The sequence below is a fragment of the Melozone crissalis genome, unplaced genomic scaffold (genome assembly GCF_028551555.1).
Source record: "Melozone crissalis strain CALT ecotype California unplaced genomic scaffold, PUWL_Pcris_2 ptg000034l_1, whole genome shotgun sequence".
Taxonomy (NCBI): Eukaryota; Metazoa; Chordata; class Aves; order Passeriformes; family Passerellidae; genus Melozone; species Melozone crissalis.
Window position 1 is genome coordinate 19,262,070 of NW_026535812.1, and position 12,458 is coordinate 19,274,527.

At 40.2% G+C, this 12,458-nt stretch overlaps 1 protein-coding gene across 8 annotated transcripts in view; it reads left to right on the forward strand.

The window, feature by feature from the left end:
- PEX5L (peroxisomal biogenesis factor 5 like) overlaps positions 1 to 12,458 on the forward strand; it is a 100,599-nt gene that overhangs the window by 62,586 nt on the left and 25,555 nt on the right. For 5 of the 8 annotated variants that reach the window (XM_054283121.1, XM_054283119.1, XM_054283125.1 and 2 more), the window contains 2 exons: positions 632 to 736; positions 2,040 to 2,078. In XM_054283121.1, coding sequence (XP_054139096.1) covers positions 632 to 736; positions 2,040 to 2,078 — 144 coding nt within the window. The remainder of the gene's footprint in view (positions 1 to 631; positions 737 to 2,039; positions 2,079 to 12,458) is intronic. The other 3 variants (XM_054283126.1, XM_054283122.1, XM_054283118.1) reach the window with 1 other exon arrangement.

The window sequence follows — 12,458 nt, forward strand, 5'->3', positions numbered from 1 at the left end:
CAGAATTTGGCTCCGTATGTTCTGTTAGCAAAAACCCAGACTGTTTATACGATGTGAATTGCTTTTTAAAATGTTACTAGAGCTATAAACTCTGTGGGTCCAGATTATACATTCAAATTTCAGGGAGAGTTTGCCTCAGTGAACAACAAGGAACTGTGCTTTATTTGAAAACTCCGCTTGACGCTATTTTTAAGAAAAAAACAGAAAAAAACCACAAAGAGGTATTTTGGGTACAAACTTGGATTACTAAAATTAAATCAACGGACTGATCCTCCAACCCCTGCTGCTCTGGGGATCCTATGCTACAGAAGGTTGGCACGGGGGATCTTCCAGCAGGCCTTGGCCCAGCAGGAAAGTGCTGTATTCCTGTTGACTTCATTGGGGCAACTCGAACAAGCCAGCAGACCACGGCTAGACCCCAACTGCCTCCTTAACCATTGGGTTGATGGACCACTTGTTACATTATTATTATTTTTACTATTTTTAACCAGTGTGTGTGTGTTCTGCTTCCAACCGAGCTTTGCTTCCAGGCGCAGGCGCGGCCGGGTCCCGCGGGCCGGGTCGGGAGCGCGCGTGAGGGCGGCCGGAGCCCGCTGCTGACCTGGCGCCGTTGTTGGTTTCGCTGTTGTAGGGCAAAGGCGCTAGGGCGGCCGATAAGGCTGTGGCCATGGTGATGAAGGAGATTCCGAGAGAGGAGTCTGCAGAAGAAAAGCCCCTCCTCACTGTGGCATCCCAGGTGGGCAGAGCGCGGGGCTCTGAGGGGGCCGCGGGCGCCGCGCGAGTCCCCGGCCCCGCTGGGTGACCCATCCCGCTGCTTCACTGAGGGGGGAAAATAGCTTGGGGTGAATATTGGGGGTGTAGATGGTTTGACGTCAAAATTTAAACAAAAATGCATTTTTTTCTCCCCAGTTCAGTTACCAGAAAGTTTTTTAAAGCTAGTTTAAAATCTCGGTTCTAATTCATGCCATCAATTGTCACGCCATAAATACTCATTTGCAATTCATATATAAAATATTCCCATTCCGTGCATATGTAAAATAAGAAACAACCCGTTCACAGTAGTGTCATTTCCAATATCTCGGATCCCATTCCTAAGCTCTCACTGGGGTTCTGCTCCTGGTCTGGATCAGAATATGTGACTTGGCACATCTCATTGCTTTCATTTCTACACCTCCAGTCTAAGGAAGGATGTATGTCCCCCCACTAAACCTTACACCTACCTTGGAGTAGCCACCAAGCATTTGGTGGTTCCATTAGTTCCTTAAAGACAGTGACTGAACACTACTGTAAACCACAGCACTCTTTTTATGAGAGTGGGTTTTATTCCCTCATGTTGCTGACATGAATTTGTTCCCCAGGCAAGTGCATTTAGTTCACTGCCAATATTTACTGCACATAAATGCTCCCAGCTCATCAGGAATGGAAATTGCTGGAAGCTGGTTTTACATGAGAACCTTAAACTAAATCCACAGTCTTGTTTTATTCCTCTAATGATTTAGGATAACAGCTACTGTACTTTAGAAAGTTCTGAGATGCACACACACCAGCACATACTTCTCCAGCAGAGCATCGCAGATATGCTGCACTAATACACATTCTAGAAATATCATCTACTAATTTGGAAACCAGGTCTGGCACCTCCTCCTCAGGCCCTGTTGAACACCAGGCTTTGTTCATGGTGAACTCCAATGTCTGTGAAGAAATTGCACAGAGGAAAAAGATGCTCTGTTTAAGGCATCATTTCTAATTTTCCATTAAGTGATTAACAAGCAATTAAAAACACACATAAAATGCCGCCCCCTGTAAACCTTCACTGCACCCCAAAAAAGATTGACATGCAAAAAGCTTCCATTGGCTTCAACAGGGCCAGGAGTTCAGCCTGGGTTCATTAAATGTTTAACACACCATTTGTAGTGGCTGTCTGTCAGTCTCCTCAGCAATAGTCTATGATAAATTTATGAGTAAAATGCTTGTGTCTGTTAGTCAGTGTAATTTCTTCCACTAAACACAAATACCTACTTCCCTGCTATGCACCAAAGGGGTGCAGAAGCCAAAAGGAAGCAGAATCAAGTGAAAAAGTGAGTATTTTCCATGGCCATCTCTGCATCATGTGTGTGTGATGTGCAGCTGTACGACCATGTTGCATCCATCGTTTGTCCCTGACTGTGGCTGAAGTGTTGGTTTGAGATGCTGTCCCTGCAGTGTGCCCGTGTGAGCCTCCATCCCCACCATCCATGCAGGAACACGCTCTGCTGTGCCAGCCATCCCCATCCCAGTGTCTGTCTCTGCTCCCTACATGGTGAAACAGGTGGATATCATTGCTGACCATGGGGTGGAACCAGTTCCAGATTCACTGCAAACTTCCCAAGCCAGATGGGTCAGGAGGACAAAGCCTGGTTTTTCCAAAGGTCCCAACACCACCAAACCCAGAGAGGGCAGATCCACATCTTAGGGAGTCATTTAATGCATTAGGAGTCCCTGCTGCTCCAACCTTACAGCTACCTGAGCAAAAAACCTGCAACTTAAATGAAAAGATCAAGCCCAGACAGAGCACTGTCTTTTCCAAGAGAAAAAACAAGTGAAATCCCTAATTTCCAAAGTCCTTGATGAAAGAATGATTAATCATGTCTGACTGTGGAGACAGACTCCGCAGGAAGCATAATTGGAATGTGATACACAAAGATGAGTCTCTAAATCTGCTTTTTGATAATGTACATACGCCCCTGAATTTGTAATTCAAAATACATATCTTTGCTCTTTTCCTCTGGAAAGTGATAAAAACACATCCAGCACAGAACAAGACAGATAAATAGCCCCATTTTATTTTAATGCTCCTAGCAAAACCCCAGCTTTTAAAATATGACACCTACTTTTTGAATAAGTGCTGTGAATTAAATTTAAATTATGTTTCCAATTCACAGATTATTTTATACGATCAGATATGGTTTTATATCATCAAAACTGAAGGCAAATCTTCAAATAACATGAACCAAAAATGTACTGCAGACTCCTGTGGGGCTGTGGCAGTATATGGCAACTGGGAGCCTCAATCACCATTCCAGCAGTAATGAGTGTACTACAGTAGGCAGAGGAGTATTCCTGGTAATTGAATGGACCTCTCAGTATCTATTTTTTGTAATCCTGCCTCCCTGTCTCAATTACCTTCTATAAAAGTCACTTTCTTCACACTTACTGGTGTGAAAAAGGATTCAGTAGTTGCCAAATTTAATACTTTAAGCATCAAGAGAGCGATCTTTCAGTTCTAATAGGATTTTGTAGAATATAACTCTATCCGTGTTGCTGTCTCCCTTTATCTTTTAAAAGATAATTCATAAGAGACTGGGACAAATTTAAAATATGTGGTTTTTTCATATGAATTGAAGCTAGAAAACGTGTAAGAAAGCTTGCTGAAGGTTCAAAGATTACCTGAATATTAAGCTATGAACCAATTACTTCTACCAGAAGCAGAGAAATAAATTAGAAAAATCATGCATAAATTTGGTTTTAATTGCAAAATAAAACTTTTGTTTTAACCTCTTCATAGCTACTTTGCATTTGTCAGGAGAAAAAAAATCTTACTTCAGAATTACTTCCTAATGAGAAATTTAAACCTAAATATGCCCTGAAGTCAAAGTTTAATTGTGCAGTCAGCTATGAAATTCCCAATTTACTACAGGTCAGTGAACTTCAAAGGATCTGATTCAATCACGCACTTCGACCCAGACTTATACTTTAAAATATGATTAACTGCTTTATTGAGCAGTAAAAAAGTTCATGCCTAAATGCTTTGCCAGCAAAAACAAAAGAAATCTCACAGTGTCACTGGAGTTATTTATCCCAGATCCATCACACCTAATTTAGGTTCCTTATTAGAGTATACAGGTTGGAAAGATACCCATGGTAGGATCCCTATAAAGCCAACAGAAAGAAATAAGAACTACAGTGGTCCATGAAAGTCCTGTGGCCAATATACTCTGGATTTATACAGAACAGAAATGGGAGTCCATGAAAACTTCACCAAAAGCAAAAAGCAAAGCAAAGTTTATCTTGAAAGCCATTCCCCACTTTTGCTTTTATCTGAAATATATTGGAGCTGCCTACCTAGAATTTATGGGACCCACACAGACATTGCTCAGAGCACAGTTTTGATCTCAAGCACTTATGATTTAAAAAGTTAGCCCACAAAACACTTAGGGTTTAGAATTTGAATTGGAAAGAAGAAATTTTAAAAGCTGGAATTACATTATAAGAAAAACCCTGAAATTCATCCTCCCCTGTGAAAAATGCAGGCTACAGCACATGTCAGAAAAAGAGATATGTTTCATGACTACCCCCCAATTAACTCCACTACATGCTTAAGGCTTTTTTAGGGTCTATAAGGTATTAGTTAGCATTCAAAGTAGGAACTATTATTTTTTTTAAGGGAACTTCATTTGCATGCCGATACTTAGTTGATCTAAGCACATTTATATTTGCTTAAGGGCTTGTGAGTAAAATACTTCAACATTTCCACTGCCTAAATTTCACTGTTTTGGTGTTTGGTTTTCATTTGCTTTTTTGTATGTTTGTATGTATGTATATATGTGTGTATGTATTTATTTACTTATTTTGGCAGTGGTGGTATATTTTTGCTTAGGTCTAGTTTGGTTTTTTTTCTTGCTTGCTTTGTTAGGCTTTTCTTATATTTGTTTTGTTCTGTGGCTTTTTTGTGGGTTTTGGTGGGTTGTCTGGGGGTTTTTAAGTCTCTAACAGGAGATTTTTAAATGCTTCCATTCAATTTTATAAAGGAAACAGATTAAAGATAGCTAATATTCAGCTCCCAGTGTTGTTAGTAGATTTTCTGATGTGTGTATCAAGGGCTCACTACATGGATTTGATTGTATAATCACAGTTTTCCATATAAACTTAACAGTCCCATTTGAATCAATCATGCTCATTCTAAGCTTCTTAGCATTAGGCTTGCACTGACTTCCAGCCCACTCCATAAATGTGTTCTCAATAAGATTAAAACAGAATGGTGGGAGGTTCCTGTGGATGCAATTTTCTTCCCTTCTCTTTTACACCTACCTAAACCAGAGTTCACTCTGTTTTAACTAAGTGAAATACGTTCAGGTAAAAAGGCAAAAATCATCCCAGTTGTAATTATTGTCATTATCAAAGTCTGGAGTGCAAGAATTCATTGTACATTCCAATCTGCCTTCTGAGAATAGTGGCAATTTCCTCACTGATCTTAGGATAACTAGGCTTGAGATCCTACTTTTTGGATTCTTTTTAAAGGATTAATGATAAATTTATTAATAGTATGTTCTATACATCTCAAATCTGATTTATTACAGAAGCTTTGAGTACTTTGTCAGGGGACACATCCTCAGTGCTGTTGAAAACTCTTTTTAATCTACCATTGGGACAGGGTAAATACATGAAGAGCAAAAATAAAGAAATATAAAAATGAATAAATGCATGCTTAGCAGCACAAATATTAATCGATTCTTTACTTCTAAGTTAAATATTGCTCAACATTTACTGCTTTTAGGGCCATATGCATAATTTCAGCAGGAATATTCTCATGAGTACAATAAAATTGCCTTGACAATATCCTTAAGAGTCATAAATTGCCTGCTTTCCTGAAGTTATGTAGATCTCTCTGTCACATAAATTAAATACATTTTTCACAAAATTGCAATTTTAGTTTGAAATTACCATGGGAATTGATGATGTATTTTTTTAATAAAGTTAAAAAATTACCCATACCATTTAATAACTGCAAAATTCCTTACTCTTCCTTAAGGACAAAAGGATTGGACAAACTTTTTTTTGTGAATTATATAATATGTAAGTTTAGATGTGGTTTTTATATTAATTAATAGGAGTTACTTTTCAGAAACTTCAAGTCTGAATATACTGCCCTATTAAAGAGTTGCAAACCATGTGCTACAGTTCTAGATTCACTGAACTTGCTGTTTTTTTAAGTGAAACTGCTCCTCTGAATTGCAATTCACTAACAGCTTATGAGTTTCAAGCTCTCCAATTTGCTGAAAACATCCCAAAGCAACCAGACATGCCAAGACAGGAAAAGGCCATTTAAGAAGAGCTTGTGATTTGGTTCCTATGACCAGACACAGTAACACATCCAAAACCACAGCCTAACTCTAGATATGCTGCAGAACCTGGAGAAGAAAAATCCACAGAGAGGACAAGAAAAAATTCCATGTGGTTTTCAAGCAATTACAGCCCATATGCAAAAAATATAGCAGGGATCTCAAATTATCTGTGGTGATGACAAAATGTTGTCTTGGATCACTGCTGTAGATCTTCAGCCTAGACAATGATATGGGGCAGGGGAGAGGCTAAAACAGAAATCACCAGGTATCACCACAAAGAAAACTCATGGCCAAATGAGAAATAAAATCTTCTACCACCCAGAGGGAGAGGCACTCCATTTTTGATAATAGTTTCCTTTAACTTAGAGAAGAGCATGGAGCATGCAGGCATAAATGCAAGTGGCAGATTTACAATGTCACATTTCTGTGTGGGTAAAGGCCAAACTGTCAGTCACAGTGAAAGTATGACAAGAGTGACTTTCCTCCTCCTCCTCCTCCTCTTCCCCCATGGCTCTGATCCAGCAGGACAGTTAAGCACGTGCTTAACCTTGAGTTTTGCAGGGCAAGTTTAAGTGCTCAGCTGGAGCCAGGCCAAAATGCAGGAGCCAGACACGACTGCCATGTTAAACCTCCTTTCAGCAGAGCAGGTTGAACAGAGGGAAGGAGACACTGAGCTGTGAGATGTTTGATTTTACAACAACACACCATAACTTGCCCAGGTCAGCACGTAGAAACACAGGCAGGGTGTTGGTGTGACACAGAGATCACAAGAGTTGTCACTCAGCAAATCAACTGCTCTTCATGGAGATGCAACATTAACAAAAAGGTTTTAAACAACACAGCTGAATTCAAATATCCAATGCAGTGTCTACAGTAACCGTCCCACAGCTTCTCTGACTTCACACAAACCATGGCAGCTGGGGTGACTTGGCTTGTGTGATTTCAGGTAAGAATTGTCACCTCTGACTCACACAGGCCTCCTCCTGCCAGGCCAGAGAGCATTGGTTATCACCTGGGAGCAGGGCTGGCCTCCAGACAGGCAGCAGCACCTGAGGGCTCTGTGAGGAGGAAGCAAAGAACTCCTCTCAGTTTTAGAGCTTCCCACAGTTCCTGAGAGGCAGAAGTCAGGTATTCCATGGGCCATGTGAATCGATTCTCTCTTCTGGTGCAAACCAGATATTTGGCTCTTATGTCAGCTTCATTGGGACATACATTCATAGTAGAGTGACAGAGAAAAATAAATGCATCACTCTGGCACAAGGATGGGGCAAAAAAGCCAAGAATAATAGTGATCATAATAATGTAGTAATCACACTTACTACAAAAGAGTAAATAAAGCGTGTGAAGCAGTAGTTTGGTTTGTGAAATCTTTATAAACATACTATTAAAGTGAGAAAAGAAGAAAAACAAAAGTCATGCAATTAAATTTTATCACGAGACTACCCAGTTAGTTAGGACTTCCCTCTCCAAACACCTCTCTGCCACCAGAAAAGGAGTTCTTCCAGTTCTTATCCTGCAAGACAATGATCCACAGACATGATCCACAGTCAGGCCAATACTTCCAGTCATGCTCTAGAAAACAATAACCTACATTCTTAGTTGGGGCTCCCATTTATCAGTTTTCAGAAAGAGCCAGGTAGTAGAAATCAAATTATTTGTTTCCTCTTATCCCAGTGAGTGCCACCAAAGTGCAGGGGGTGTGCAGGGAACCTGTCTCTCAGGAAACCATTGCTGTGTATCATAAAAATAATCAGTGATTGAAATTAGCTGGTGTCTCTGCCTAAGCACAACACTTAGAAACTGCTGGAATCAATCTCACTCTTGTACCAGTTTTTCCTGTGCCACCCAAAGAGCAGACAAGTTTCTCAGAGCAAAGTTCAAATACAGCATTTTTCCAGTAGAAAATCTGAGTTCAATGTAGAAAATCTGAGTTTCCTGCCTTCCCCTATGTTCATTTTCACTCTGAGCCTTGTGGAGCAGCTCCTGTCCCTGAGGCAGCCCTGCCACCCTCTCGCACACTGAGGGGGCACTACAGGGAAAAGCCTCAGTGCCCAGGAGCAGCTTTGATGCTGAACTGCACTGGGGATTACCCAGTAGTACTTTGGGGTTTCCTAAATTAGTGCCATGAGTAATTCAATCAGGCTCAGGCAACAAAATGGATCCAATCCAAAATTCAATCCAACTCACTTCAGTAGCAAATTACATCTAAATTTTAGATGCTTTTTGAGCCAGTCCTTCTAAAATAAATCCCATATATAGCAGGGGGAAAGCTAGGTGCCTTTGAGAGCCTCCTTAGGGACAGCCTAAATTGGGCAGGCACAATCTCCCTCTGGAGTAGCTTTTCTAGGCATTTATCTCTCCCTTTTGAACATGGAGGGAATTTAGGCACTTAATTTAAGAGAACTAGTTCACTCTGTGCTCAAAACATAGGTGCTAATTAGCTGCCCATGCCTGACTGGAAACCCTCCCAGTTTAGAGTCTAAATAATTTATCTTAAAGACTAGCATTGTGTTATGGCCTAGTAAAATTTTAAAAAAGAAACAAACCAGCATGCTTTGTGCACTGCAAACAGATCAAGATCAGGAATGGTGTAGGAGAGAATACAAAATGGGATGGAAGGTCCATACCTTAGTTACTGCTAAAGGCTCCTTGCTTTGCATATTTGGAAGCAGTGGGGCTGATATCAGACACTTTTGACTCTTCCACTATCTCTCCCAAAGCACCCAAAAGCCCCACTTAATTTCATTCCAAAAAGAACTTTCATGCTTTTTGGAAAGAAAGATTACAGTGGCAGCACTGGGGTAGGAAAACCACCTTTTTCTGCTGTGCTGTTCCGAGAAGACTCATTTGAATTTAGGAGTATCTTGTACTATGGATGACTGTCTTCAGATGTGTTGGTAGTAGGAAATATCAGCCTCCACAGATTTCACAAATTCCTCAATTAAAGGAGTGTGTGGGCTTCTTCTTTAATTAAAGTGAATCTTACAGAGAGAATTTAAGTTCCTAGAGACATTATGAGAATTTATGGCACCCACTGGCTAAATTACTACTGAGATACTTCCATTTTCCCAGGCTAAGTCTGCACCACTTGGTGTGTGTGCAGATTTTGGGCACATAAATCCAGTGTGGGATCAGCTCCTGCCCCCAACACCCAGGAGTGCTGGGTCACTTCCCTAATTTCACTTTGCTCCCCTCATCTGCAACACAGAGATAATATTCCTCAGCTCTGCAGTGGTGCCAGCCTTGATTCATGAATGTTTTAAGGCATTCTGTGATTTTTCAGCCTGAAAGGTGCTTAAGAACCATAAATTATTGGTTTAATATGGATCATAGTTTTCATCTCATAAATCTTTTATGTACTACTCCAAATTCATGCCTGATATAACTCTAATAACTTGTGCAATATTAAGCAAGGGATAAATTTGGTTCAGTATATGAGGCAGCAAAATGAAATTCCAAGTGTGAGACCAAGGGCTTAACAGGTGGCATTTCTTACAGAGTAATGTCAGAAACCTACCCCCCTGCCCACTTCTCTGCAGAAAAAATATCATCTCATGGCACTCTAACTTGTTAAGCCTTAATTCATCATTAAATGTCTGCTTCTTGTCAAAATAGTTTTTCTAATATTTTCTATTGCTATACGTAGGTAGTTTGTGTTTATTGAGAATTAGTGGCCGTGGTCATGTTTTTGCAATCTATTTTGACAAAAATGTTTGAGTAGAAAGCAGATTATTTTTCACAGGAACAAGCCTTTCAATAAGACATTCCTACAGCTTCAGGTCCTTGGCCGTGGGAGCAAAGGACCCAGGACTAGGAGGGATCCACTGGGTCACACTCACATCACAAACAGCAATGTAGAAGGCTTGGCAAAAGCCATTTTAAATAGGTGGGCATTTTGTCCCCCCACAATAAGAAAATAATCCTGTTCATGCAGTTCACTGCTGTGATAGTTGAGCTCTGTTAATTCCCAGACCAGACGTTCTCATGCCCAGTTTAGAACTCTGTTATTGGGCCAGAATCTCTCCATAGCTGAAATAACTTTGCTCCTCCGGTGTCATCTGACCACTCCCCCTTTATGTGCGCATGAAGAATAACTGCATTCCTACTCAATCTTCATTTTGTTAGCCTAAGTTGAACTCTTATAGTGTTCCTTTAAAATGTAATAAATCTAATGAACACAAGAAAGAAAAGTCTAAGGACATGATAACCATCTTTGAAAAGGAAAAAAATTGTCAGACCTCATATTTCAGTTAGACCTTGGTAAAATTCAGCTCTTTATTAAGTCTTATCTCCTTCCCCTCCATGACTCTGATTCTTAACATTATTTCTGGTCTTCCCAGAGTTTATCCTCTGACCTCTGCAGCAGGTTTGGGCAATAAATTGCCTTTCTATTCTTCACTGTCTGCAATGAGTGAGCTTGGGTACTTTGGTTCTCATAATTCTTTCTTCATTTCATCCTTCCCCCGTTCTTTCCTATTGAAGAAAATTTCCATGGAATGTAATGGAAAACCTGATAAGCATCTGAATCTTATGTGATAATGTACCTTATTGATAGTATTAAAGACACAGAAACAGAGTACTTCCCATGGAATTTTTATATTTGCACTGATTCTTACAGAACCTCTTCTTTCTTCCCTCCTGTCCCTCTCCAAATGGTCTAGGACTTTTCTTTATGCTGTGTGAATGCAAAAAGAAAAATATATACAAGCATCTTTTGCTGATATTGGGATAAAATTTTAAAATACTAAAAGTAGTTTGGAAAAGACTCAACTCTTAAGGCATCCACATGTTTTTCAAAGTAGTCATGAGTAAGGATTGTCACCAAATCATAGAAAGAAAATATAGGTCTGCTTAATTCCTAAACATAATCATTAGGTAAATTTGTAGACCAGGGCATAATGGAAATCAAAGGTGTTCAGTTGATATAAATGCAGTTTCCAATGAAATTAAGCAGGAATTCTGTGCATTGAATGAGGCAGGAACCTGGACAGGCAACCCAGAGTTAACCCCCCCATGATGAATTCCCTGGCTCAGGGAATTCATCAGTCTGGGGGTTAGCAGTCTGGGTTTAGCACATCTGGAGCTGGGACAGCATCACTGCCACATTTCTAAACTCAGATGCCGCATCTGCACTCAGCTGGGCAGGCAATCCCTCCTCTGTGTTCCATGGAAACTTCCATGGTGTTTCAGGGCACAGCTCTGAGGTCCTGGGCAGATGCATTTGGGCAAGGCTTGCAGCACAGCAAGTCAGTGCTGGATATCAGATTAAAGGTTTGATCCAAAATAGTGGGTCTCTTATTGCAATAGCTCCAGTATTTCGCTGCAGCTTTGCACTACAGAAATCAAGTACTGAACAGCAGTGAATCTAATCTGGTTTGCTGTAATAACTTTAGAGATGGTCCTGCTGCTGGAGTAGCTCAGAGCCAGTATTTAACAAACATGAGGGTGAGTAAATACCCTTTTTGGCCAGTTTTAGTCCATGTTCGCATCCTAAATTTAAAAATTCTAACATATCTGAGAGAAAACTTTAAAAATTCAACAATGGAAGAAGAGTTAGAACAGAAGGTTGAGAAGAAGATGGAGATAATAAAATGAAGCTGAAACACCTCCAGACAAAAGCAACAGTGGGAAAGCATTTTTTCAGATAAAGAAATTAAGATATTAAGATAATGTAAGTGCAGGGCACACCACCAGACATCCCTCCAGCTCAGCTGAGATCTTAATCCTCTAATCAGAGATAGATGGCAAAGAGGAGACATTTATTTCTGAGATTTGTACAGATTTATCTTTTTAATTCTGATACATTAAATAGCCTGTAACACAGAGATTTCTCTCAGGTAGCAGAGCACCAATGCATTCATCCAATTAAAAATGGAAAACTGCTCATAAATAAAAAGCATTTTATGAGTCCTCCCACAGTCAGAGCTCATGCAGGAAGTTCATACACTCACCAGGCTCCATCCACTGCCATTCACATATCATTTATGATAGAGAATTCCTGTCTCAGCAGGTTATTGTTTAGTGGGCTAATGCTTATTTGCTAGATGAAATGCTATTGTGGAAGTTCTGTGGGGAAGCATGTTACTTGTGGGGGGGGAAAAGACCACCTCAAAAAAGAGAAAACAAGCCCTGTTTATCATCCTGGTGACAGAGAAGGGCAACTTCACCATGGATTTGAAGGGAGCTGCATCAGGCCCTGTAACTTTAGCCCTATAAGCAATAGTATGCAATAACTGCTAAGGAAAAATCATCTTGCTGCTTTATTTTTTGTGTGACTTGTTAAACTGCAATATAATTCTGCCCCAAAACAGTAACTAAAGCTTATTTTATTTTAATCCCAGTGCTATTTGTGCATCG